The sequence below is a fragment of the Takifugu rubripes genome, chromosome 15, assembly GCF_901000725.2.
Source record: "Takifugu rubripes chromosome 15, fTakRub1.2, whole genome shotgun sequence".
Classification (NCBI taxonomy): Eukaryota; Metazoa; Chordata; class Actinopteri; order Tetraodontiformes; family Tetraodontidae; genus Takifugu; species Takifugu rubripes.
Window position 1 is genome coordinate 7,256,350 of NC_042299.1, and position 23,092 is coordinate 7,279,441.

The following is a 23,092-nucleotide window of genomic DNA, read 5'->3' on the forward strand; positions in this document are numbered from 1 at the left end:
CCTTAAGGAGCCAGCGTCCAGCAGTTCCCAAGGATCCTTCTCACCTGAATAGGGAACATAGCAGCGATGCTGTTATATTTGACTTTGCGATTTTCCTGAGGAAGTATCACCTTCACGTTTCCCCCCACATGTACCCCAGTGAAGCCGTAGGAACCTCTGGTTTTCATTTCTTTTTTGACCTGCAGGATGACGTCATCCTCCTCCTTCCTCACCCTGACTCGAACCACAGCCAGACCCTCTGCTGGATCGTTCCCTACCTGGAACCAGAACTGCCTTTTCAGTTTATGGAATCACGTTGATAAATGTGACCGTGAAGATTAAAGAAAAAAAATGCCTGAAGAACAAATCAACCTTTTCCAGGATTCTTCGACTCATGAGCCCCCCCCCCTTCCCAAACACCACCACTCACATCTTCTTCCCCTAACAGCTGGAGCGGGTCAAAGGGTTGCGCCGCAGCAGCCTCGGGGAAATAAGCGACTGATGAGCGCTCCGCATTCCTGAACGTCTGCGAGTTGATATCTGATGACCCTGAGTCGCCTGCTGCCCTTTTCACAATGTCACCCTGACTTGAGTCCAGCGGTTGTGGTTTGAAAGCAGAGTCGTTGTTCTCCTGCTGCTCGAGGCGTCGCATGGAATAGCAACAACAGGCCTCGACTGCGGCTAACGCCAAAAAAAGTGCTTCGGGGGTCTGACTACAGATATTTGATCCATCAACCGCGAGGACAATCTCAGGTCCTCATGTGGACGATGATAACGTTGATTTAACATATAACATTTTTCAAAGCTAGCCTTATTCGCCAACGGCGCTAACGTCAAACAGCAGCAAGGCGGACACACAGACAGACAAATGGAATTTGAGGACAGGAGCCGGGTCTTTGCGGTGTTGTTTGGGGTCAGACGTGTTTGCAAGTCTCTGCCTTTGTTCAAATCTCATCAAGTGTGAAAATCCGGGGCAGCCCCGAGGCCCTCCTCAGCGTCACCCTCTCGTCCCTCCACCCCATCATTGCTACGACAACAGGCAAACTTCCGAATCTCCGGTGAAAGAGCGGCACTAACCTTTGGGATGACTGTTGGCACGAGAGGGACAACTGATGTCATTGGCAGATTTGCAGGTTGGTAGAGACGATGTTACCCAAGGCAGCAACACAAGAGGCAAAACCATTTTATCCATTTAAACTAGACATTCTTGTGGTTCTGGCATGATTTGATTGGTTATTTAGAACCTTAGAACTTATGGTGATAAACATAAAACAGTGTTTAAGCATCATTTTAGCCCTCAGACAACAAAGTACTTTTGTTCCCAACTTTGGACCAAAGCGCAACAACTTGCTCAAGTTGCTCCAATGTTAAAATAATGTTTATTATTCTGTGATATATTATCTCTACACCGATGTTGGATTCTCTCCAGAAACTTCCCAGAATCTCAACATTCCTTTTGTTTTCCCATAATTGACGTTGGCGGCTAACCTCGAACGGTTTAACAAATGCCACTTATGTTAAATAATATAATATTTTAATATTTAAGTCAATCATATTTACCTCTTTAGTTAATCTATCTCCTAGCTTAGTAACCCCCACCCAGGAGGATTTTGGAAGGTTCGTGCTCAGTTGCACAGGGACACTTTGAATATTTACAGTCTTATTACATCAAAACTCTAAAGCGGATCAAAAGTGGAGCTGCTGTGTATTCAAGGCGATCTGACCCCGTTTAGGCTAATGACCCCCAACAGATGGCGCAGGTTCAAGACTTAGTTACGATGGTCACCACGGAGAATTTGGCCCCAAAAGACTCAAAACCCGTAATCTGAGCTGAACGCTGCGCTCGACCTGCTCTGATTCAAAACATAAACATGAAAAAAAAGAATACATTCATTGTTCAGCTGGTTTCCACAAAGTCAGCATTTTAATAATTCATCCGTCTTGTTTGAAATCAATAAGCTGGTGAAGAAAAACGCCAGAGATCATCAGCTCTGTTTCAAGTCCTGACAGAGAAAAGCTCAGGAACAGCTGGAAGTCAAATTAAGCATCACGTCTTGTTTTTGATGCCCCCTACTGGCCAATATGAAAATAAACGACATCCTGCGTCCGAGTTTTGACCGCGGCGACTGCTGGGCGACCACGATCAAGGACGGCAGGTTACAGATTAACTTCATACAGCAGCCGGGCTGAAAGTCAAACATTCCTAACGACGTTTACTCGGGTCATTAACTCTTAAATGCTGCTCTCAAACACCACAAAAATAACAACCTTCCGATTTGTCTCTAATGAAATCCAACTAAAGTGTTGCCATGATAACAAAACCTTGATAATCTGAAATCAACTTTAACATTTGTTTCTTGCTACGCAGGGCAACGTATGAGGCTGGTCCTGGTCGCAGTTTCTTCCTTGTTATAGCCGCTTGCCAATTTGACAGAACCCAGCTAACATGATAACGTGACATCAGCTAATGATGATTCAGCCTTTATTTATAAAACAACCCGACCGTTTTGAATGCTAACGTGCACCGTAACCCGACCACTGGGGGGCGCTAGTGTGAGTCGCGTTGGTAAAAACGGGATTAAATTGGGAAGAATCCAAGATTTTTAAAGATCGTGTTTTCTGTTGCAACACTCTGGAACAGGTCATGTGATTATATGGAACTGAACATGAAATTTCACTTCCACAACCACTATTTCTGCCACTTTTGACCTACTTTCATGTGAGGAAAGGCCACAAAGGTTGACACGCACACGCGCGCACATACACACACACACACACACACACACACACACACACAGTCACCCTCACCCACCCCCGGCCTCGCCCCTCTGGTTTGGGGATGCAGGGGGCTCATCAGTATCTCTGGATCAGGCCCATGAAGCTCTGCTGAAGCCTTACACTCGCGCACGCCAGCACACACGCGCGCGCACGCAAGCACACCGCTGCATCGCATTACATAAAACCCTGAAATTGGTTCCAGGTGGCTGCGAAAGAACCTGAAACAAAGCGGCCCACGATGACCGCTCGCGTCCAGTGTCGCACTGACTGCGGTTCGGTTCAGGCGGTCTGAAACCGCCCCCCACCCCCCTCCAGAACCGCGCTCACTCCCCCACCCCGCTGCTTCACGCATTCTGCCCCGCAGATAAGCTCCTCCGTGCGCGGATCCGCTGCCACTTTTTGGAGTTCGCAGCGGTGACGGAGGGGATGAAGATGTTCCCGCATCCGCAGGAACCAACCCCAGAGGGGAGCCCAGGAAGACGGGGACAGGGGGGAGGTGAAAGGGGGACCGGAGCGGAGCGGAGGACTCACCAGTCGGTGTCCGAGGTCTCGTCGATGACGTCCTGGTAGCCGGTGAGCAGGACCAGTCGGTTCTTGCCGAGATTCACAGCCATGTTTGCGCCGCTGCCAGCATCCAGACTGCTGCTGATGGAGAGAGACGCGGAGAGAGAGCAGAACCGGGAGGAGGAGGAGCAGCAGCAGGAGGCGCTGACTGGTGCAGACAAAGAGGGAGGCTGCGGCTCTGCAGGGTCCTAGCACCGGGGCCACTGGGACCAGTGGGGCGGCCCGCTACCGGAGGGGCCGGAACCGAACCAAATCTGGTCAATTGTCACTGATAGAGAAGAAAAAAGTTTCAAGGTCAAAACACGCTGGGACACCATCTAGAACCCAACTGGTTATACTGGGATGGGTAGGCTAATAGACTGGTTATACTGGGATGGGCAGGCTAATAGACTGGTTATACTGGGATGGGCAGGCTAATAGACTGGTTATACTGGGACAAAGAACCTAATGGACTGGCTATACTGGGCTAGAGAGGGTAGTGTACTGGTTATACTGGGATGGGTAGGCTAATAGACTGGTTATATTGGGACAAAGAATCTAATGAACTGGTTATACTGGGACAGAGAGGTTAAGAGACTGGCTATACTGCGCTAGAGAGGGTAGTGTACTGGTTATACTGGGATAGGTAGGCTAATAGACTGGTTATATTGGGAAGGGTAGGCTAATAGACTGGTTATATTGGGATGGGTAGGCTAATAGACTGGTTATATTGGGATGGGCAGGCTAATAGACTGGTTATATTGGGACAAAGAACCTAATGAACTGGTTATACTGGGACAGAGAGGTTAATAGACTGGTTATACTGGGATAGAGGCTAATCAACTGGTTATACTGGAACAAAGAACCTAATGGACTGGCTATACTGGGCTAGAGAGGGTAGTGTACTGGTTATACTGGGATGGGTAGGCTAATAGACTGGTTATACTGGGATGGGTAGGCTAATAGACTGGTTATATTGGGACAAAGAACCTAATGGACTGGCTATACTGGGCTAGAGAGGGTAGTGTACTGGTTATACTGGGATGGGTAGGTTAATAGACTGGTTATACTGGGATGGGTAGGCTAATAGACTGGTTATATTGGGACAAAGAACCTAATGGACTGGCTATACTGGGCTATAGAGGCTATACTTATGCTGGGACAGTTTTTATTGATAAGTTAACAGTTTAAAAATAAATATTCAAAACTGCTGATGAAGTGAATCATGATTAAATAATTGTGACGTAATGGTGGAAGAATTCCTCACCCACCTTCAGATGTTCCCTCGTTGGTCCCTTGTGGTGGACGGACGGGGAACCGGCCTCGTTTCTCCATTTCCTGGAAGAGCCTCCACATTACCGGGAGGCCCCCTTGTGTCGCGGCAGCGGCGGCAGTTGGTTGCCGTGGAGCCCGACCCTCGGTGCTGTTTTTCTCACAGCCTGGGCTGGCACAGAGCCCACATACCGTCCCCTCTCAGGGGCCATGGGACAATATTGGGGGGGGGCATCGGGGGCCTTAATTGGCACAAACCCTGATGTGGTCCAGGGTGAACCTGCTGCCGTTCTGATTCAGTCGGCATTTGTTTCAAAAGCACATTCCCACAGGTTCAAACTCTAGTCACGGTAGTGGTAACCACGGAAACCATCAAATCAACTGAATCGTGTTACTAAGAACGCTGCATCATCTACACAGTTACAGGTTACAGCAGCAGCACTGACCTCATTCACCACGACCTCATTAGGTCACAGATGCTACAGCAGCTAATTTATGTCAGCATTTTGGTTTGTTTTTGTCAGCTGCCATTTTTAAAAAATTCACTAGTTAAACTTGCTAATACGAGACATAAAACACATTCTGCTTTCCTGATTTCTTCGCCTGTTTCCTGGTGACACAGTTTGCTTTTAGAATGCAGACAATATGCTAACATATGCTAATGTGCACGGGAGCTAATTATTGTTGACGTCGAGGGTTCTTCAGAAATGTTTAAAGTGATTCTCTGTACAAATCTTCTCTGCTGGAGCTCCACAGCGTCGAGGCAGCAAACTCACGCAGCTTCTGACACAGAAAATTAGCCGTCGGGCCGAGTGGCCAAGATTAGGCTGAGGAATAAATACGGCTGGAAATCAGCCGATTAAATCCATCTGGAGACGCCAGCAAACCAGTGAGGTTACTGGATCCATCCATCCATCCATCCATCCATCCATCCATCCATCCATCCATCCATCCATCCATCCATCCATCCAACCATCCATCCATCCATCCAGGCTGTGCTCCTTTGTTCCAGCTCCTCCTCAGCATTAATTCCATTGATCCGTTATTGATCAGCTGCATTTTCCTTCTTTGTTTAAAGCTAAAAAATCAATCATCATCCAGAGAACAAACAGCTGTTCACTCAAAGATTGATGGTCCAGATGTTTCCAGATTTTCTTCCGATTGATGCACAGAGAAGCAATTGAAATCTGTGAGGTCAAACCAGACATTTAACCTCCCTCCTGAATCCCAAAATATTAAACTTGGACCTTTACAGCTTCCATGAGAGCAGAAATGTTGCCATGACGATGTGTACAGAGAATCTTGGGGGGTTGTAGCCCAACACTGAGCCCAGAGCGATGGGTCCCGATGGGTCCGACTGGTCTAAAATCCTCATCTTATTCTGAGAGATTGATCATTTTAATATCCAGGAATCCAGATGAAAAAGGCAGAATTCTGCAGCAGACTGAGGAATGTGTTCATTTCCTTTTTGGTGTGAATGTTTACACATTTCTGAAGAACCAAGACTGTGCAGAGGAAGGAACTCAGCCCGTGTTTGGGTCGGGGTTGTTTTTGCTTGAATGAATGTTTTCTGTATTGTGACATTTTCAGGACTCTCAGAGTTCAGAATAACATGTTTACCTTCAGACGCCGAGAGCAGAAAACCAGGAAATCAAAGTCGGGCACATTTCTGATTCACTCTTGAGCCATGAGGAAGTTCCCCTTTGATTTTATCTACTGCAAACTTTCCCTTTCTGCACCAAGAGGGTGGCTTTATATTGAAAAAAATAATGTGATATGCGAACAGTTCCATCTTAAAATGAAAGTAATGATAGAATGAAGAGTAATGGCAACAAACGAATAATAAATACAATAAACGTACAAATAATTCTAAAATGTATACAGATTTAGATTTCTTCAATTATCAGATCTTTGCCTCCACCTAGTGGCCAGAACGGGAAGCACAGTAATTTACTTTGAGTCAGATTTAAGAGAATTATTCAAATATGACAAATTTTCTGTAATTAAATTGGCATTTCCCAATTTCAGAATTGAATGTGTATTCATGAAAAGGGGAGTTTTTCCCTGGGAAACTCTGGGATTCTGTAAAGCACCTAGAAACAATTTTGATTGTAACAGACGCTGTATAAATAAAGATTGATTGATTGAAATAAAATACACTCCAGGATCCATTTCAGATCTTTCCCTCCCTTTGTTGGTCAAAATTGCAACTACAACATCAAAGATTTAACTCGTAAAAACTAATTATCTCTTATAAATGAATACATTCATCACTTGGAAAAAACCACATTAATGCCAGAGGAGCCTTATTTCCTCATTCCTCCAATATGAATGGAACGAGTTACGATTTCCTGACTGGATTTTACAGTCTGAATATTTAAGACACAACTCTGGATTTATTAAGATAACTTTTATTATAAATATACAGTGTTTAAATGGAATGGTACCTGACATGATGGCGGTTTACCACTTACAGAAAAATAAAGGAACTGGAGTGTGCGCTCTGATCTGGAATAGTCAAATCACACCTATTCAAGCCCCCCAAAACGTTTAATTCCCGTTCAAGTTGAAGCCTCAGCGGCTGTCTGAGGTGCTCAGAGGCCAGTCTGAGGCGTTTGGCTGCTTTAACATTGATCGACAGACAGAAAAACAGAGAAAAACGTGACCGATCACAGTAGGACATGAAGGACGTTCACAGGCGCTCATCGTCCATCACGGGGCTACGTGCAACATTTTAACCTCCCGACTGCGTCTCACAACTTTATCACTTCTCAGATAGACTTTTTCAATTTCTGAGAGCAAGATAAAAGATATTTTGCTATCTTATGTTAATGCAGCATCTACGCCAATATGACTGGTCGCGCTGCCCTGTTGACCTCTGACCTCAGTATTAAATGGCACCCTCTGCTATTGGCTGCATGGCGTTGAGCGCTAACGCCTGTGAGAAGCCGCAGGAGCAAAAACCTGTCCCAGCATCAAAATATTGCACGCAGCACCTGGTTTCTGCCAACTTTGATCATGTTCATGAATGCTGTCGCTTTAACCGGTTTAAGGTTGGAGCGCGAAGGCTCCGCAGTTCAACTCTCCTCACGCTGGTTTTCTGACTCGTGAGTATCAGGCACTTAAAGTGGAATTACTCTCCAGAAACGAGCAGAGCCAACTGTGACCGATGCTGCAGTGGCGTGCAAAACACTGAATATAACAAATCTGAACATGCATAACAAAAAAATGTAAACTTTAAAACTTTAACTCTTAGCAGTTAAAAGGGTTATTATACCTAAAGGAGACTTTACAAACTAAAGCTTAAATAACAGTCAAAAAAAAAGGGCTAAACAGCTCTCATACTGGTTTAACATATTCATCTCTAAACTAGAAGGTGCCCCCCCCCCCACCCTCGGTGGCATCTTGAACATTAAAAAAAAAAAAACATGCAAAAAAGAATTAAAGGCAAAAGGATCAGGAGAAATAAAACTGGTCCAGTCGGAGCTGTGGTGGGACTGGGATCATCCCAGTGCTGAGCGAACGTACAAGACACTCGTTCATGGTGTTACACGTTCATTTTACAGTTTTAACGTCTGCAGCTCGGTGCTGCCCCTGGGGGCCGTTACCGGCACTGCGACTAGAAACCTGACAATAATTTAAGTCGTTAAATTACCTGATAAAACCTGTACATCTATTGCCTATTCATCACAATTCAACATACCAAAAAAAAAATTCTAAAATGTGATGTAGAATGGGGGCACTTTAATCCCCACCCAGTCCAAACATTGAACATAATTCTGTCTTTTAAAAACTGCAGACCCTGATCCCCTGGAAAATAACAATAACAACAGACATGAAGCAGAAAGTGGACCTTTTTTGGTGTGGAGCTGCAAAACAGCCCAAAGAGCCACGAATGTTTACAAAAGACAACACAATAAAAATAAAAACACTGGATTTTCACCGTATATTTAGGTGTTGATCAGGAGGCAGAGAAATCACATGGCAGCGTGTTGAATTTACTCAAGATACCTTTCGTTTTTACAATCTTGATTTCTGTGACTCCGTTGGTGGTCTGAGAGTAAATCTAAGTGTGCAACACCATGAAGGAGCTCCGACGTCTTCAGAGAACAAAAACGTTAAGGCCTGGATGAGTTTGGTTCGTCTGCCCCGGCTGGGGCCGGCGTACAAATCTTTTGTCATTCACGCACAATTCATACGCGAGGGAAAATAGATCCCGCACACCATTTCAGAACAAGTCATAAAGGAGATCTTTAAAATACGTCCATGGCTGGATTGAATCCGACTTGATGAAAAGCTGTTGCAGCATAACGGCGGAGGACAACAGGCGATATGGCGTTAGCTACGTGTGAAGAGGCGGCGCCGTAGTTGGTTCCCCTACGGCCCAATCCAAGTTGGCAAGTAGAAATACGGAGACGTCAACACAAAGAGGTACAGTAGGTGTGCAAATGTGAACCCAAGTCTGCGGCAGAGTCGGAAGGCAGCAGTTAAAGGGATACCTTGACGGTTTCTTTTTCGGCTTTGGGACTTTTCTTATTTTGGCTAAACTGGCGTCATCGCAACAGATCTCTGCAGCTTGTGCAACACTCTGATTCAGAGCTACGTTAGCTTAGCGACAAGCTGGATTTCTAAGAACGGCGTTTTGGTTTCAGGTCCGGTAGCGCAGCAGCAGCACAGACCTGCGAGCGGCTGCTTAGCAACGCGATGACTCGACAAGGCACAATTCTTTAAAGGTTAATATTTAAATCTAGCCTGATTGTGAATCCCAAAAATAGGTCAGTTAGGACTTCACATTCAACATCGTCAATGTTTTGATGCCGTGACTCCTAAAAACGGGAACGCCGAGGTATCACTTTAACTGGATCTGAAGCCAGCGATGAAAACAGATCGCCGACTTTTAAGGCACGTATGTGTACAAAAACTTTATATCACTTTAGCTAACGAGCAGGACTACAGAAGCTTCACTTAACGATCTATAATGAAGAGTGAGGAGCTCCGGAGACCAGCTAGACGCTTTTAGCAGAAAATAAATCTCTCTACAGAAGTAGAGCACAATTTGTTGATCAAATCTACCGAACTACAGTACACGCTAGATGCTAATTGATGCATAGCATCACCCATAGCTGGAATATTTCTGGATATTTCTTCAGCGTTCCACCGCTACACTGAACAGTGGGGTTAATAGTGTTATGGAGGATTATGGCAGTGTTCAAGAGTCCTTGCTCTTTTCTTTCATGGTTTTAAATCTTAAAGAGAAAGAAATCAGAAATTAAGCCGATGTGCCGTCGTCAGAAGTCCTGGTTTCGATATTTCTCCATAGAGGCCGATCAACCATCAGAAATGAGGAACATGAAAAGCAGGAAATAAAGCACGTGATGAGGAGTTTATGTGTTCTGAAACACAAAGATAGCAAACAGCCCAACTCTGTTCAGGTTTCACCTGAGCTGGAATCAAAACCAGTTCCAGACGGAGAACTCCCCCCTCCGGGCCTGGTCACAGAATGCAAATACCAATGATGCTAACGCGCTAACGTTGGAGGGCTCTTCAGCTCAGCTGGACCAGAGGGCTCAGAGGCTCCTTCTCCTCCTGCTCACACTTCTGTCGTTTGTTGCTCATCTCAGTTTCTGCAACCTCCACCTGCTCTGGCCTGACTGCAACTATTCCCTCCGCGTTCTCGCTCTGGGTCCTCTGAGGTTCCACTTTAGATCCCGGTGCAAGTAATTTCCCGAATCGTGTTCCATTCAGATCCTCCTCAAACTTCACCTGGAAGGGCGGCAAGCCGAGTAGGAAGGCCCTGATCCTGCTGGGGGAGCTCAGGTCCGCGGGTTCCTCCTGGTTCTTCATGTTCTGTCCCGCTCCTCCGGTCCCCGCAGACGCAGACAGGCTCCGCTGGCCGAAGTCCTCGGCCTGCGCCGGGCAGCCGGTTTTGGCTCTCTTGGATGACGGCTGGTCCTCGTTTCCGACCATGGCTACCGGACTCGGGTCCCCTGCGTCAGGGGCGCCGGGCCTCTTGGTCGTGAAGCGTTTGCTGAGGTTGAGCGGCAGCGCCTGTTCGGGGGGAGGGGTGATGGGAGCGCAGGGGGGCTTGGCGCCCAGGTCCTGGGACAGAGCCTCCGACAGGCGGCGGGTAAAGGTCTGGAACTGGGACGAGCCCAGCCGAGTCCGCATCAGCTGGTTCACCTGAACGCTGCAGTCCAGATTCAGAGGGAGGACCCTGAGGGGGGGCAGAAGGGGCCGGTTCCTGATGTCCCGGTTGCCGGCTTTCTGGACTCCGTCCTCCGCGTTACAGCCAGAGTACTCGTTATGCTTCTGGTGGGACAGAGGCTGTGGTTGGGTCTGGTCCAGACCCGTACGCGGTGTATCCGGGCTTCCACCGGTCGGCTGGAGGGTGTAGATGGTGGGGAGGTGCTTGGCCGGGTCTTGAGGCGTCAGAGCTGGGCTCTCTAGATTCCTCTGGAGGCTCATGCGGCTTTTGAAGACGTCCAGTGGACAAACCCCTTTGATGGGACTGAAGCCACCTAAAGACCCACCCACAAAGTGGCGAGGGAAGGCGGAGAGGATCAAGCCCGCGGGGGGTGGGGACACAGGGTCCAGCAGGTCCGTTTTCAGCTCCTTTGGTTTTGGCTGGAAGGGAAGCATCGTGGCAGACAGGGGGGACAGCTCCGGGGTGAGGGGCATGCTGATGGGGAGGATCGCCGGCTGGATGGGCTGCACAGGAAGAGGAGGGAGAGACGGGTCATGTGACACGAAAGATCAAAGGTCCCGTCGTCAACCGAGGCGCAACGTTACCTTGTTTGTGCCGCTGCTCACTGGACTCTCGGCTGCTGCTTTGGCTTTGATCTGCTGCTGAGACAACAGCTTGGCCTCCGCCATCAGCGTGGTCTTGTTGCGAGTGCCGGGCGGCCGGCCGCGGCCTCGCTTCGCCGTCGCCTGGCTGCTCGCGAGCGCCCCCTGCTGGGAGGAAGGAGCCGAGGTCAGTCTCACTTCTTAAATGTGCGTGGGGATTTTTTCGGTTAGCGTTTTCTGCATGTGGTTTAGAACAGAAAGTGGAAGTCGACGGGAAACACCATCTAATAGTTCTGCACCTTGTGGCAAAGAGAATTTCCTTCAACATGACAAAACCAACGAGGAACGTTTCCGTTCCCAGGGGTACAAAGAAATGTGTATGTATCTGAATCATAACTGGACGGATGGACAGACATCTGCACGAGGTTTAATGTTTCCGGAGCAGATAAAAAACCATCCAGGGCTTATTTACAGCCTCAATCACCGAAATATCAGGACTGAGATAGGAGGTACGGGCGCTGCGTTTTGACCCGAAAGCTAACTTCCTGCTTCCCGCTGCTGTAGCTACTCTAAAAACGAGTCCATGGTGTCGTGTAAGTGAGCTCATAGAGACGTTGTCACAGATAAGCAGACACTTACAGCTGATGGAGAAGCTGCAGGAGTCGTGATCCTCTTCTCCTTGGCTTTAGCTCCTGGTTTCCTGCCTCTGGGATGTGGCTTCCTTCCTCTGATCCCTCTGGCTTTAGGGAGTGACGGAGATTCCGGGATTTTAAATTCCGCTCCTCCCGCTCTAAGGTGCTCCTCGTAAGGTAGCATTAACCTGGGATGGAGGGATGGATCAATAACACGACTAAATGACTGGCTTTTGTTTGGGGGGGGGGGGGGGTCTGCCTCTCACCTCTCATAGTGCCTCCTTGTGCAGGTTGCCGCGCTGGTGCTGCCAGGACAACCTCCCAGCTCGTTATAAACCACCTTCCACAGACGGTCCAACGTCACCTGAATCAGCAGAAATGATCTGTTTAATGTTTAGTGCTGATCATTTAATGGAAAAATGCTGTTATTACAAAGTGAAAGCAGCAAGACCAAGTTACTATTGATTAGTACACACAAACGGTCCTCCCGCTGCTATACAGTAGAGGGCGCTGTGCAAGTGAACCATGACGGCAGTGACCAGCGCACAGGGTCTCGACAAGCTGATGAGCCCCCAAGCTCCTCTTCTGATCATTATTCCGAGTGGGTTTAGACTGCAGAAGCAGTCGAACAAATCATTTAAACTTTTGTATAAACGCCAGCAAGGAAACGGTTAAACTGCCAACAGGAGGCTGTGTCGGGCGGGCGGTCGCCATGGTAACTCCCTCAGTACAACCCGAATGAGAAATCAAATAAATACGGCAGGGTGAGGTGACTGCTTTACCTTTCTGTAGCCTCCCAGTCGCTTCACGACAGAGTACATGAGGAAGAGGTCGACTGCGGACAGAGAGGAGACGACACTCTCAGGCAGGAGGCAAAAACATGAATATACAGCACAAACAGCTGGAGTGTGAAACAGGACTCGAGCAGGAGGTTTTAAACATCTGCACCTTTATCCCCTTGCCTCGGCGGCTCCGTTCTGACAGTGAAACCTACTCTTTTTGAAGCCCAGGTGAGGGACTTTGTGGATGGGGGAGCCCTGGCGGTCCATGAAGGCATAGAGCTGATCGAGGAAGAGCTGCTCTTCGGGGTGAGGGAGCCAGCCGCCCTCGCATCCAGCCTCCACGCTGCCCATCACGTTCTCCTGGGGGCAGGGAGGGACAAAGGTTAGTGGAGGAAGCACCCAAACCCCTGATTAAATCAGAGAAGTCGAGGCTTCCAGGAGAATTGCTGGCGACCTTGGCGACAACACACAAACTACAATGAACTCTGAACCTGCCTCACAAACAGGAATGTAGAGAAGAAAAACAACCTTCATCCTCTCGATCCAGGACTCTGACTGAGTGCATGTCGGGGACTCCTTGTCGTCTTGGCCCCGGCGCTTGCGAGGCCGCCCTCGGAGACTGAGAGAGGGGCATCCTGCCGGGTCAGCCAAGCAAAAACCACTTAAATCTGCAACGGAGCTTTAATCTTTATTCAGCCGACTTTATTCAGACTCACTGAACTGCCAGGAGAACTCGGTGCTGCTCTCCAGAGCCGGGTGGCTGAACGTGTCCCGGCAGTACATCAGCCGGGTGTTGGGCAGAGCTTTGATACCCCCCAGGGCCAGCAGGTGGGGGTCCTGCAGCCCCGGGCCCCTGGCACTGTCCAGGATGCGCCTCTGCAGGGAGCGAAAGCGGCAATACTGCGGGTAGCTGAGGACTTTGACGCCGTTGCTCCCCGCCAGGTCATCTGACAGACAGAGCCGGTTAACATCCCCAGTCTGGACCGGGACTTCCTGGTCAATCAACTTTTTCTTACTCTCGGTTTTGTCTTTGAGCAGCTCGCCGCCGCCGCCGCTGTCCTCAGCCTGCGGCGACCTGCGGATGCCGTTGGTCCCGCAGCTCGCCGCCTTCACGCGGCGGCTCCAGCAGGACGGCTGCACGCAGGACCACCGCACCAGATCCTCCACCCGCACCACCATCTTCCTGGACACCGCCAGAACTTCGTCCTGACCAAACACAACGTTCGCCATCAACTACAGTAAAACCACAGCGTGATCTCTATGATACGGATCGTATCGGCGATATTGATGGTTGCATGTCATGTCAGGAAATGTGTTTGAGCCGTTATGACTCGAGGACAGAAACGGATGAACAGCAAACCCGTTTCCCAGCTCTGAACGGCCTTTTCCTGCATGTTTTCCAAATAAAACACCTTATTTACCGTCAATGTATCAATGGCGTGTCGCAATCAAAGTGTTGCGCGAGTGGATTTCAATAAAGTTACGAAAGGTTCAGAATCATTTACGAGCCGATCTGACATCTGAAACAAGTTATGGGCCAAAGTAAATATTGAAACTGACTCATGTTCAATCTTTGTTCTGAATTTAGGAAATGTTCTGGTTTAAAAGTGGAGATTTTTAGTGCTCGCTATTTTTTTAAGACACATTTTTTAGGAAATCAAATCGGTTTAATCAGGTTTAAACATCTTTGAGCAGCATGTTGATGTTCTGTACGCTCGCGTTTCTCATTATTACACATTTATTACTTAATTACAATCAAGGACTTGCTTCATCTTATTTAATCTAATCATGTGGATGTAACTGATATCTGCTCTATAGGCCTCTGTAATGCTTCATTTATTAAAGATTAAAATTGAATTAGTTGGCAGTGGAAGAAAAATGGCCCCCGCTCAGCCAACTGCTCCACGGAGGAGCTGGTTAAATATTAATACACACAATTTAATTATCAAATCCACAGAAAAGAGGCACATTTCCAGAGTGATGCTCTCCCAGGACAAACCAGTGAATTCACTTCCTGGTTGTAAAGTTAATGAAGTTTCCATCCCGGTTCATCAGCTGTGACCCAACCCCCACCCCCCGCCCCCTGCTGTGCCCTCCCAACTCTTCTTTAACAGCCTGATGTGAGCTCTTTATCACTTCAAACCAGCTAGATTCAGGCAAATCGTATTAGTTTAGCATTAACAGAGTCGGGTGTGGAGCGGCCCACCTCTCCATGCTCTCGCGTCCGGCCCTTTGGCGTGTCCTCGGGCAGGAAGTAGAGTCTAGTGCTAGCCAGGAGGTGGCGCTGCGTCCTGTCCTCCCACAGTAAAGTCACCTACGGATGGAAAAAAGGGAATTTTATTCATTTATTCTACTTCTCAGATGGTAAACTGGTTGCTTTACCGAGAAAAAAAACCAAAAAAAACACTAAACTTTGCATGTTTCCATTGAATTAAAGGGACATTTCCCATATTTTACCAGTCAAGTCTCAACAAAGTGAAACATTAAATGTATTTTAACTACATCTATGTGTTGTGTTAGTGTGTTTAACTGGGTTTGGAGCAGAGAAGCGTTTATCCGACCTCGGCGATGCACACGGGATCCTGAGGCCCACAGCGGATAAAGTAAAACTCCCCGAGCTTCCACAGCTGGGGGGGCCCGTCGGGCTGAACTCTGCTGCTGACAGACTTGTAGAAGGCATAGCTGCCTCGCTGGCAGGAGGGAGCACCCGAACACTGGTGGAGAGAAAACAACGCACACTGATGAGGAGCAGCTCCCTCAGTCACCCCACAGGAACAGGAAGTTAAGAAAATAAAAGCATTCAATGGCTGCCGCCTGAAATAAGTCCCTGGTGCAACACTGTTGGGCGAAACTTTCTTATTAAGTAACAAACTACAGTTAAACAGACTGTCCATATTCACATTCATCACACAAATGTTATTAACTTGATAAATGTACCCATTTTAAAAACCAAATTGCTCCACATTTACAGTGTAAAATTAAACACAACTGAACTGTTTGATAGAATAATTCTTAATATCTGTGATCAGGAGATAAATCTTCTGTCAAGGTTTGAAATACCGACTGCAACAACAGAATGAACATTTAAATACCGCGGATTGTTCGCCCCGCATTTTCTACTGAATCCTCCTCAGGCAACCACATATCTGACAGTCTTGCCTTTCCAACGTGTACAAGCAGCACGAGGCTGAACTCATTAGTGCATGAAACAGCAACTCCATCAAAAAGCCTAAAAAACTGCATTCATTTAACATTATTTGAGCTGCTCATCAGCAACTGGGCGCCCTCGACGTGCTTTGGAAATTGTTGCGACACTAATCCTCAACCGTCAAGCTCCAGTTGCTGGTGTGGTTTCTTTCCACCAGAGGAGATCGTTTATATCTATGTGCTGAACAAACTTCCGGGCTCTGCATCAGCAACGTTCTTGGATTTGTTGGACTGTTCCGTCTTGTGATTAGGATTGAAATTGTCAACTTAAACGTGGTGGAGTCCACAAACGGGGCACGAGCCTCTCAACTCTGACTTCAGTTTTGACTTCACTACAGAAACACTTCAGATTTTACATATTTATGATTGAAATTTGACCTTTAATGAAGGTAAATCTTGTGGTTGCTCAGCTACATTTAACCTGTGCAAGTAAAGAACTTTCAGAATAAGAGGATCTCCGTTGTATGTTTAGCACTTATTCAGGGTTAAACCTTAATTCCCATTATTTTAGAGCAGGTTGGGGGCAGTAAAACATGTGGATCAGATCAATTCCACTACCAACATTTGCCATCGAACACACAAACCACATTTGTTCCATCTAAAAGGCCAAATCCCTGACACTAAATTTAAATCCAGCACTTCCTGCCTGATAAGAGTGATTCTCAGCATTGGGACTAACCTTCACTCATTATGTATGTGTGTTTTCGTCTCCCAGTGGGCCTCAGGTTCAGAAAGAGACACGTACCGGCGGTTGAACTCCCATCTAGCTAATTTTGTGATACATTCATTTCCTGGATCGAACTTTCTGTTCAATCTTCAGTGTGTGTATCAGGATACACTAGAGGGCAGATTTGTGCTCCGGCGAGTCGTTTTAAATAATGGCTCCTTTGTTGAATAAAATGAAGCAGAAAAGAAGCAATAAAACCTTTTTCTAAAAGAAAAAAAGGCAACCCTAAACTCTGAGACAGCAGCAAAGCAGCATTAAGAAGAAAGTCCAAAATGTGAATTTAATGCGATTATGTTACGTTATTTTTCAGAACATTTGACCTGTTGCAGGAAGTGCATCACTGATGCGATGATAGCTGCTTTTTTTTTACATCCACCTTTTGCGTTACTTGTCTTACAGGTCAGAGAACCTGTTTTTTAAGTTTAATACACAAGGTTACAAGGTTTGGGCTTTTCTACTAAAGACAACATCAAAACTAAAAACTTTGCTTTTCTAAAACTTACAAATGATGCAGTGCAGGTAAATCAAAAAAGATATAATCATTTAAATAATAGTGGTAAATATTTAAAAACAAAACAATTCTGCAGTAGTCGGGACATCAGAAGTGTTTGTTTTGCCACCAAAATGACGCATGCATGCTTTGTTTAGTTGTTCTTATTTAACGTGCTGAGTTTGCTGGAGTTTCTGTGCTTGTTTAAGCTGCAGATGTGTCGCAGGCCTGACCCACAAAAACAGCCAATGCTCAGTGCGTTTGTGAGTTTAATGAATTAGGCGGACCTTGAGCGCCGCCACGCACCCAAATGTTCAAAGGCTCAAACACGCAGCTCTAAGAGTGCCGAAAAAGAAACATTAGCTACTAAATGTTTGACTTTTTTTTTACATTATTTTTTAATTGCTTTATGAATCTATTTTGTATTTTATTCAATTTATTTGGAACATTTGAAACACTTAACAGATTTTGTTAAACGCAGTTAAACTACACGTTAACTAAAGAGGCTAAAATCAGAAAAAAGTTTGTTTTACATCATCAGAATTGTTCATCGCTAAGTAGCAAATAAGAATCTCACAATCTTACGTCAAAAAGAAATGTGTATATTGTTGCAGCACAGCTGATGCTTTTTTCTTTTATTCCATTCTAATATGTTGCATTAAACACGCCAACTTCTCAATGTCAATGCAACTTCCCTTTAAAACACAATCCTTCCTGTCTATAAAACAAACATCAAAATAAAGCACTTCAGGTTGTGTTTTAATTAACTAACTTGGGCTAAACTTTTAACAAATACCATTGTCAGGGGAACAGCGGGCGGCCATATTGGATCCGGAGCTTTGCTACGCCCACATTCTGTTGGATATAAAAAAGTTGACAGGACCCAAAGGAATCACGCTAGCTTCCACTTCTGCTAGCTGGCTTCAGTCAGGTTTGTGTGTCTTACTCATCACGCCTACATTTGTGGGAGCACTGGTCCACAGACCAGAGTAGGCTGCTCCTTTCTCACCATTGTTTAGCGTAAATAAAAGGTGTCGGCTCCTGCGATATTTGGAATTACAATTAAAGCCACCTGGCCTTTCCTGGCTCTGATTCTTTACTGTTTAAAAACAAAGGTCACGGAACGACCGATGATGCAAGAGTAGTTTTACTGTAAAAGAGGAATAAAGTTCTAAACTTTTGATTAAAGGAGGAAAAGAGCTTTATTAAAGATATAGTAGCACTAGCTTGAGCGTAGTTAATGTCAGGTAATGAAAGACTGGTGCCGGTTTTTATTGATTTGATTAAACATGCACCGAGGTGCTTTTTCATGAATGTGGAATCTTTATTGTAAAGAATTTGAAAGTATAAATAAGACAATGTCACAATGATCAATTTAGCCGCAGTAATCAAGCTTTGACAATAAGCTTAGGGTTGATTTAAAGCCAGCGAGGAAATCTGGTTCAACTGGAAACTCACTACAACACAATTTAAGGTATACTTGCACAAAATCTGACTTACAAATCTGGATTTCGACATTTCTGGATTAATAAAGAGCAGCTCTATCACCCTGTAATAAATAAGGAACTGTAGCTATCTGTATGTGAAAAATCAATTTGCTGACATAAAATAAAGCAGGCAGCTACGTCATTGATGATTATAATCTCTGTGTATTCTGTTGGGTTTTTTTAATCCTCCTGCATAGCCCGAGGGTGTGGTTGTGTGTAGCTGTTGCTCATTTGCTTCTGAGAGAAGAGTAAGAAATAAATAAATGTGCCCGGCATTTGTTCCAGGACTTTCAAGCACCTCCTGGAAAGCAGATCAGTATTCTCCAGTTAGTGCTGTTTGCCTCCCTGTCTGTCAGCTGCTAAAATGCAGACTTTTCTCAAAATTCTTGCTCCTGTGTTGATCATCCACAACCCCCACCCAGCACCCACCCTCCCCCACAGGCAGAGCCCCCCCCCTTCCCACCACTCTGGCTCTGCAGACCAGCTGCAGCAGGCCCAGGATCAATTTTTAGAAAGATACTGAATAAATGTCACAGCAGCGAATACACATATAGAAGCCAGCAGCAGCATTAATATCAGCGCTGCTAAAAGAGGCAGCGGCGTCGATGACAGCGAAGCTTGACTGCGTCACACAGTCGCGGTGGGAACAAAAAAAACCCTGGAAGGGGAGAACGGGAACGGCAAGAACACAAAATAATAAGGATGGCGAGGTTGCGTCCGGGGAACATCGGGACGATAGCGGCGCTCTGACAGACAAGGTCGCTGCTGAATGTCAAACACTCCTCACTGCTAAAGGAAGTGAAATTATAGAAGCACCAACCAGCGGAAACTTTGCAGCAATGTTAAAATGACATTCAAAAGGTTCCATATCGATGCGTGTGGAGTAAAAAGATGCAGCAAAGATTCCTTTCAGAACAATATGAGAACCCGATGGGGTCGAATCTTCATTAAATATTCACTGCAGCCACCGAAGATGATGTGTCTTAATGATAAGAGTCACCACACCGATCTAAACGATCTAAAGTTTGTCTGAAAAGTGCCCATAGCCAATATAAATACACTGAAATATTTATTTTCTGCAGCACTGAAAAAATAATGCGTATTTACATACATTATTTAGCATCATGTGAAAACTCCGAGTTTCACTGAAACGTGGAACCATTTCGGCACTAAAACAGTCAAAAGCTGTGTGAAATGCGAGCGATTATGTTAAATGGGGACGTTCTATATCCAGACCATGAATTCAAATCATCACAGCATAATCACCAAACGTGAGGTCCGCTTATATATGTCTTTATAAAAACAATGGAAGAGATCAGAAACGTCCCCTGAAAGCCATCACATTTAATGTATGGGGGGGGGGGGGGTAGCATTGATTTATGTCCACAGAAATAGTAACGGTTGATAAGTCCCAATTTAGGAAGCCTAAAAATGAATTTGATCTTTGGTTGACATCAAATAGGCCCAACTTAAATCAAAGCATGATTGACCTTCACAGCCGTGCTCGCTACTGGTGCAACATTAATATTGTTATATTCTTATCTTTTTACAAGCAGATAAGTTGGAGATGTTTTTGGAAGAATGGAAAGTGTCTAAATTATCCACCAGATTTGAAATCTGAAGCCAAAAAAATAAATGAAATGAATTCTAGATCTCCTAAGAACCATAATCCTCTTGATTTCCCCTCTCAATAAAGGTTCCAGTCATAAAAAGATGAAATAAACGGTGTGAATAAAGGCGACAACAACTGTTTTAGTGTCAGTTCTGTTTTTCCAGGCTGTATTCTATTGATAGTATTAATGAGTATTGAGTGGACAGAAACTGTTCATTTTAAATGACTAACATGTTTTTAGTCCATGTAAATCCTCCAAATGTTCCCCTTGGTCGGCTTATCTCTCACATGCTTGTATTAGCATGTGTTTGCCTTTGAATGTGGTGTTTAAACTACTTCAGGCTTGAATTTCCTCCAGCATTAATTAAATATTTAGCTAATCATAAAACAAACAGCTCAATAAACATTTAAGAAATAATTTAGTGGTTGAATTCTCCCGATATCTCGGTCATTTTGGTTTGTTTGCCATGAAACTTGGCAAAATATTGATTGAAGGTATGTTGTGGCACCGCTGGTTGGAAAGAGACAAACATTCGACAAACGGAGAAGGAACAGAGAAGTGAACAACGCCGTTTCCCCTGTAAATAACCACATTTCAGCCGATGGATGCCTTTCTCTCCTCAACAAATCAATCAATAAATCATTTACAACCGAAAGACAAAAGAAAATATAAATTAGATCACCTCGCTATTTAGCTTCTATGGCAGACTTAAACCCCAGAATGTTTATTACACATATATTTAACTTAATTACAGTGAGAACATGGGATAAACACTACAATCAGGCGGGTATAGAGTCATAAACATGCCATTATGCAGTATAGAAGCGTTATATGAACATCAGTCTGCAGGGGGAGGGCAGCAACAAGAGCCCTAGTGGTGGAAAAGAGGTAGGAAAATAAAAAAAGCCACATAATATAATCTGAGCAGTGAGGCAGCCCAACATGTGAACACACACACACACACGCACACACAGAAGAATTTAAGATGGAAACCCTTAATCTACACCCAGCCTACGTCAGTTCTCGTGATATTTCTGGGAATAATGCAGTGACATTTGTTTTTTTACAGTTTACAGAAGGGGAAGGAAGACGAGAGGGCAAAAAAAAAAAAAATCACTGACCAATATTACCAAGAAAACGTCTAAATAGACACTAAAAAGCACCTAAACAGCCTGCAGTGTTGACCTTGGCTATATCCGGTTATTTCTTTCAAAAGCCCACAAGTTTAGAAATTGGGGGGGGGGGGGGGGGGGGGGGTTAATATCTCAATGCTGCAATAAATTAATATTTAATCAGATATTTTGTGAAAACAGACCCCCACCACACATGTGCGGTCTGGATGAAATGTTGCTTTACATTTCCATTAAACTGCCACGGCTGTGGATTATTTCCTGTGGGCTTTGGGAAGGATTAATCCTCCTCATTCCAAGTACAAAAACTCCATATTTCCTCCTCTCACAAACACAATATTAACATTCCTCCTTAAACTGTGGTAATTACGCCGGAGACAAAATGTCGGGAGGGATTTGATCACAATATCAATATGCTTCCTATTATAACACCACTGTTGCTCCACCTCGTCTCGGCCCAGAAAAAAAAACAAACATTTTCAACCTTAAATATTATGTCGAAATTTAATTTCAGCCTGCCTCCATTTGAGGAGAAAATGTCGATGCTGCGCGTCGCTGCGAGCTTTCTCTTTCTCTCTCTTTTTTGTGTTGAAGGAGCCGAGCAGCATAAAAGTTTCCTGATATTTTCAGCCGTGCGAGCGGCGAGGAAATATTTTAATATTTTTATGATTTTATTTTTTTTTAATTCGGGGAAAAGGCTGCGGGTGCGGGTGGGGGTTGGTAGCCATGGCAGGAGCTGGGGCTGCCGACACGACACACAAAGAAATTAATCATTAACGCGGCGAAAATATCAGAAATATTAAACTGGAATTCAGCCGCTGCCTCTCCGGTGCCGCGGCAGGAGACAGCTCGGCGTCGCCGCCGACAGCTTTCCCCCAACAAAAGCAGAAATATCAGCCATTATTTCCCACCAACCTCCCCCCCCTCCTTGAAAAAGTTGAGCCAGGCTGAATAAAGTTGTAAATGCAGTCGGAGCAACTCTGGCTGCCTGCTTGATATGAGAAAACAATCAATACCACCCGGCCAAAGTAAATGAAATAAAAGGCCGTTTGGGGCTTTAAAAAGCACAGCCGGGCGGTTTTAAATATTTCCCCCGTCATCGGCTGAGAGGAGCCGCGTCTGCGGAGCTCCGGGAACCGACATTTATTTGAAATTATATCGGCTTTACCTGTATTGCATTGTGCTCCATTGCAGTCCTGCATTCCCTCTCTGAGGCCCCTCTCCGGTTACACCGCCGGGACTCGCCGACACACAAACAAACGCACCGGGTTTACGAAAAAAAAAAAAAAAAAAAGGGAGAAATAGGACAGGATCTGGGTGTGGCCAAAGTTTGCCACAGAGTACAACTTAATAGTGAAATAGCTAAAGCATCTTTAGCTTCAGCGATGTGACGTACTTCCGACTGACACGAGCTTTACGTGTGGGCGTGGCCTAGAGCCCAAATCTCACCCCCCCCCCCCCTCTCCCCAAAAATTGTCACTAAAACACCAAAATAAATGACCATTGTTTGGCTCGGACAGCCCTAAAGACTCACCGAGACTGACCACTTTTGTCTGTTTGTTAGTCAGTTTTGCGTTAAGTTAAACGTCAACCTCTGAAGACGTTTGGCTTGGATGTACCCCGGGAAAATGACATAACTATTTATTTATATATGACGTGTTAAACA

General features: G+C 45.6%; 2 protein-coding genes across 8 annotated transcripts in view; both read right to left on the reverse strand.

Annotated features, from left to right (window-relative positions):
- The window catches only part of dbn1 (drebrin 1), a 37,675-nt gene extending 34,234 nt beyond the window's left edge, over window positions 1-3,441 (reverse strand). For all 5 annotated transcript variants that reach the window (XM_029848173.1, XM_029848175.1, XM_011611191.2 and 2 more), the window contains exon 1: window positions 3,289-3,441. In XM_029848173.1, the coding sequence (XP_029704033.1) occupies window positions 3,289-3,371 (83 nt within the window). In that variant the 5' untranslated portion in view covers window positions 3,372-3,441. The remainder of the gene's footprint in view (window positions 1-3,288) is intronic.
- A 3,526-nt stretch (window positions 3,442-6,967) lies between these two features.
- LOC101079236 (AT-rich interactive domain-containing protein 5B) lies at window positions 6,968-22,739 on the reverse strand. Of its 3 annotated transcripts, none has more exons than XM_011611192.2 (12): window positions 22,595-22,739; window positions 15,334-15,486; window positions 14,979-15,086; window positions 13,789-13,978; window positions 13,489-13,719; window positions 13,301-13,407; window positions 12,985-13,132; window positions 12,773-12,825; window positions 12,257-12,354; window positions 11,998-12,178; window positions 11,362-11,526; window positions 6,968-11,280 (listed from the first exon to the last, which is right to left on the reverse strand). In XM_011611192.2, exons 1-12 carry the CDS (start codon window positions 22,613-22,615, stop codon window positions 10,117-10,119), a joined length of 2,619 nt encoding a protein of 872 aa, XP_011609494.2. In that variant the 5' UTR covers window positions 22,616-22,739; the 3' UTR covers window positions 6,968-10,116. The 3 variants fall into 3 exon arrangements, with proteins under 3 accessions (XP_011609494.2, XP_029704247.1, XP_029704246.1); XM_029848387.1 differs by having other exon boundaries at window positions 11,362-11,523; window positions 13,268-13,407; XM_029848386.1 differs by having other exon boundaries at window positions 13,268-13,407.
- Between the last annotated feature and the right edge of the window lie 353 nt (window positions 22,740-23,092).

Excerpts from the sequence above, each read along its gene's own strand:
- LOC101079236 (XM_029848386.1), bottom strand. The coding sequence starts at position 22,615 with ATGGAGCACAATGCAATACAG. Across the intron at positions 15,487-22,594 it reads TGGAGCACAATGCAATACAG|TGTTCGGGTGCTCCCTCCTG; the intron begins GTAAAGCCGATA and ends TCTCTCCACCAG. Across the intron at positions 11,527-11,997 it reads CTGCAGCTTCTCCATCAGCT|CAGGGGGCGCTCGCGAGCAG; the intron begins GTAAGTGTCTGC and ends CCTTCCTCCCAG.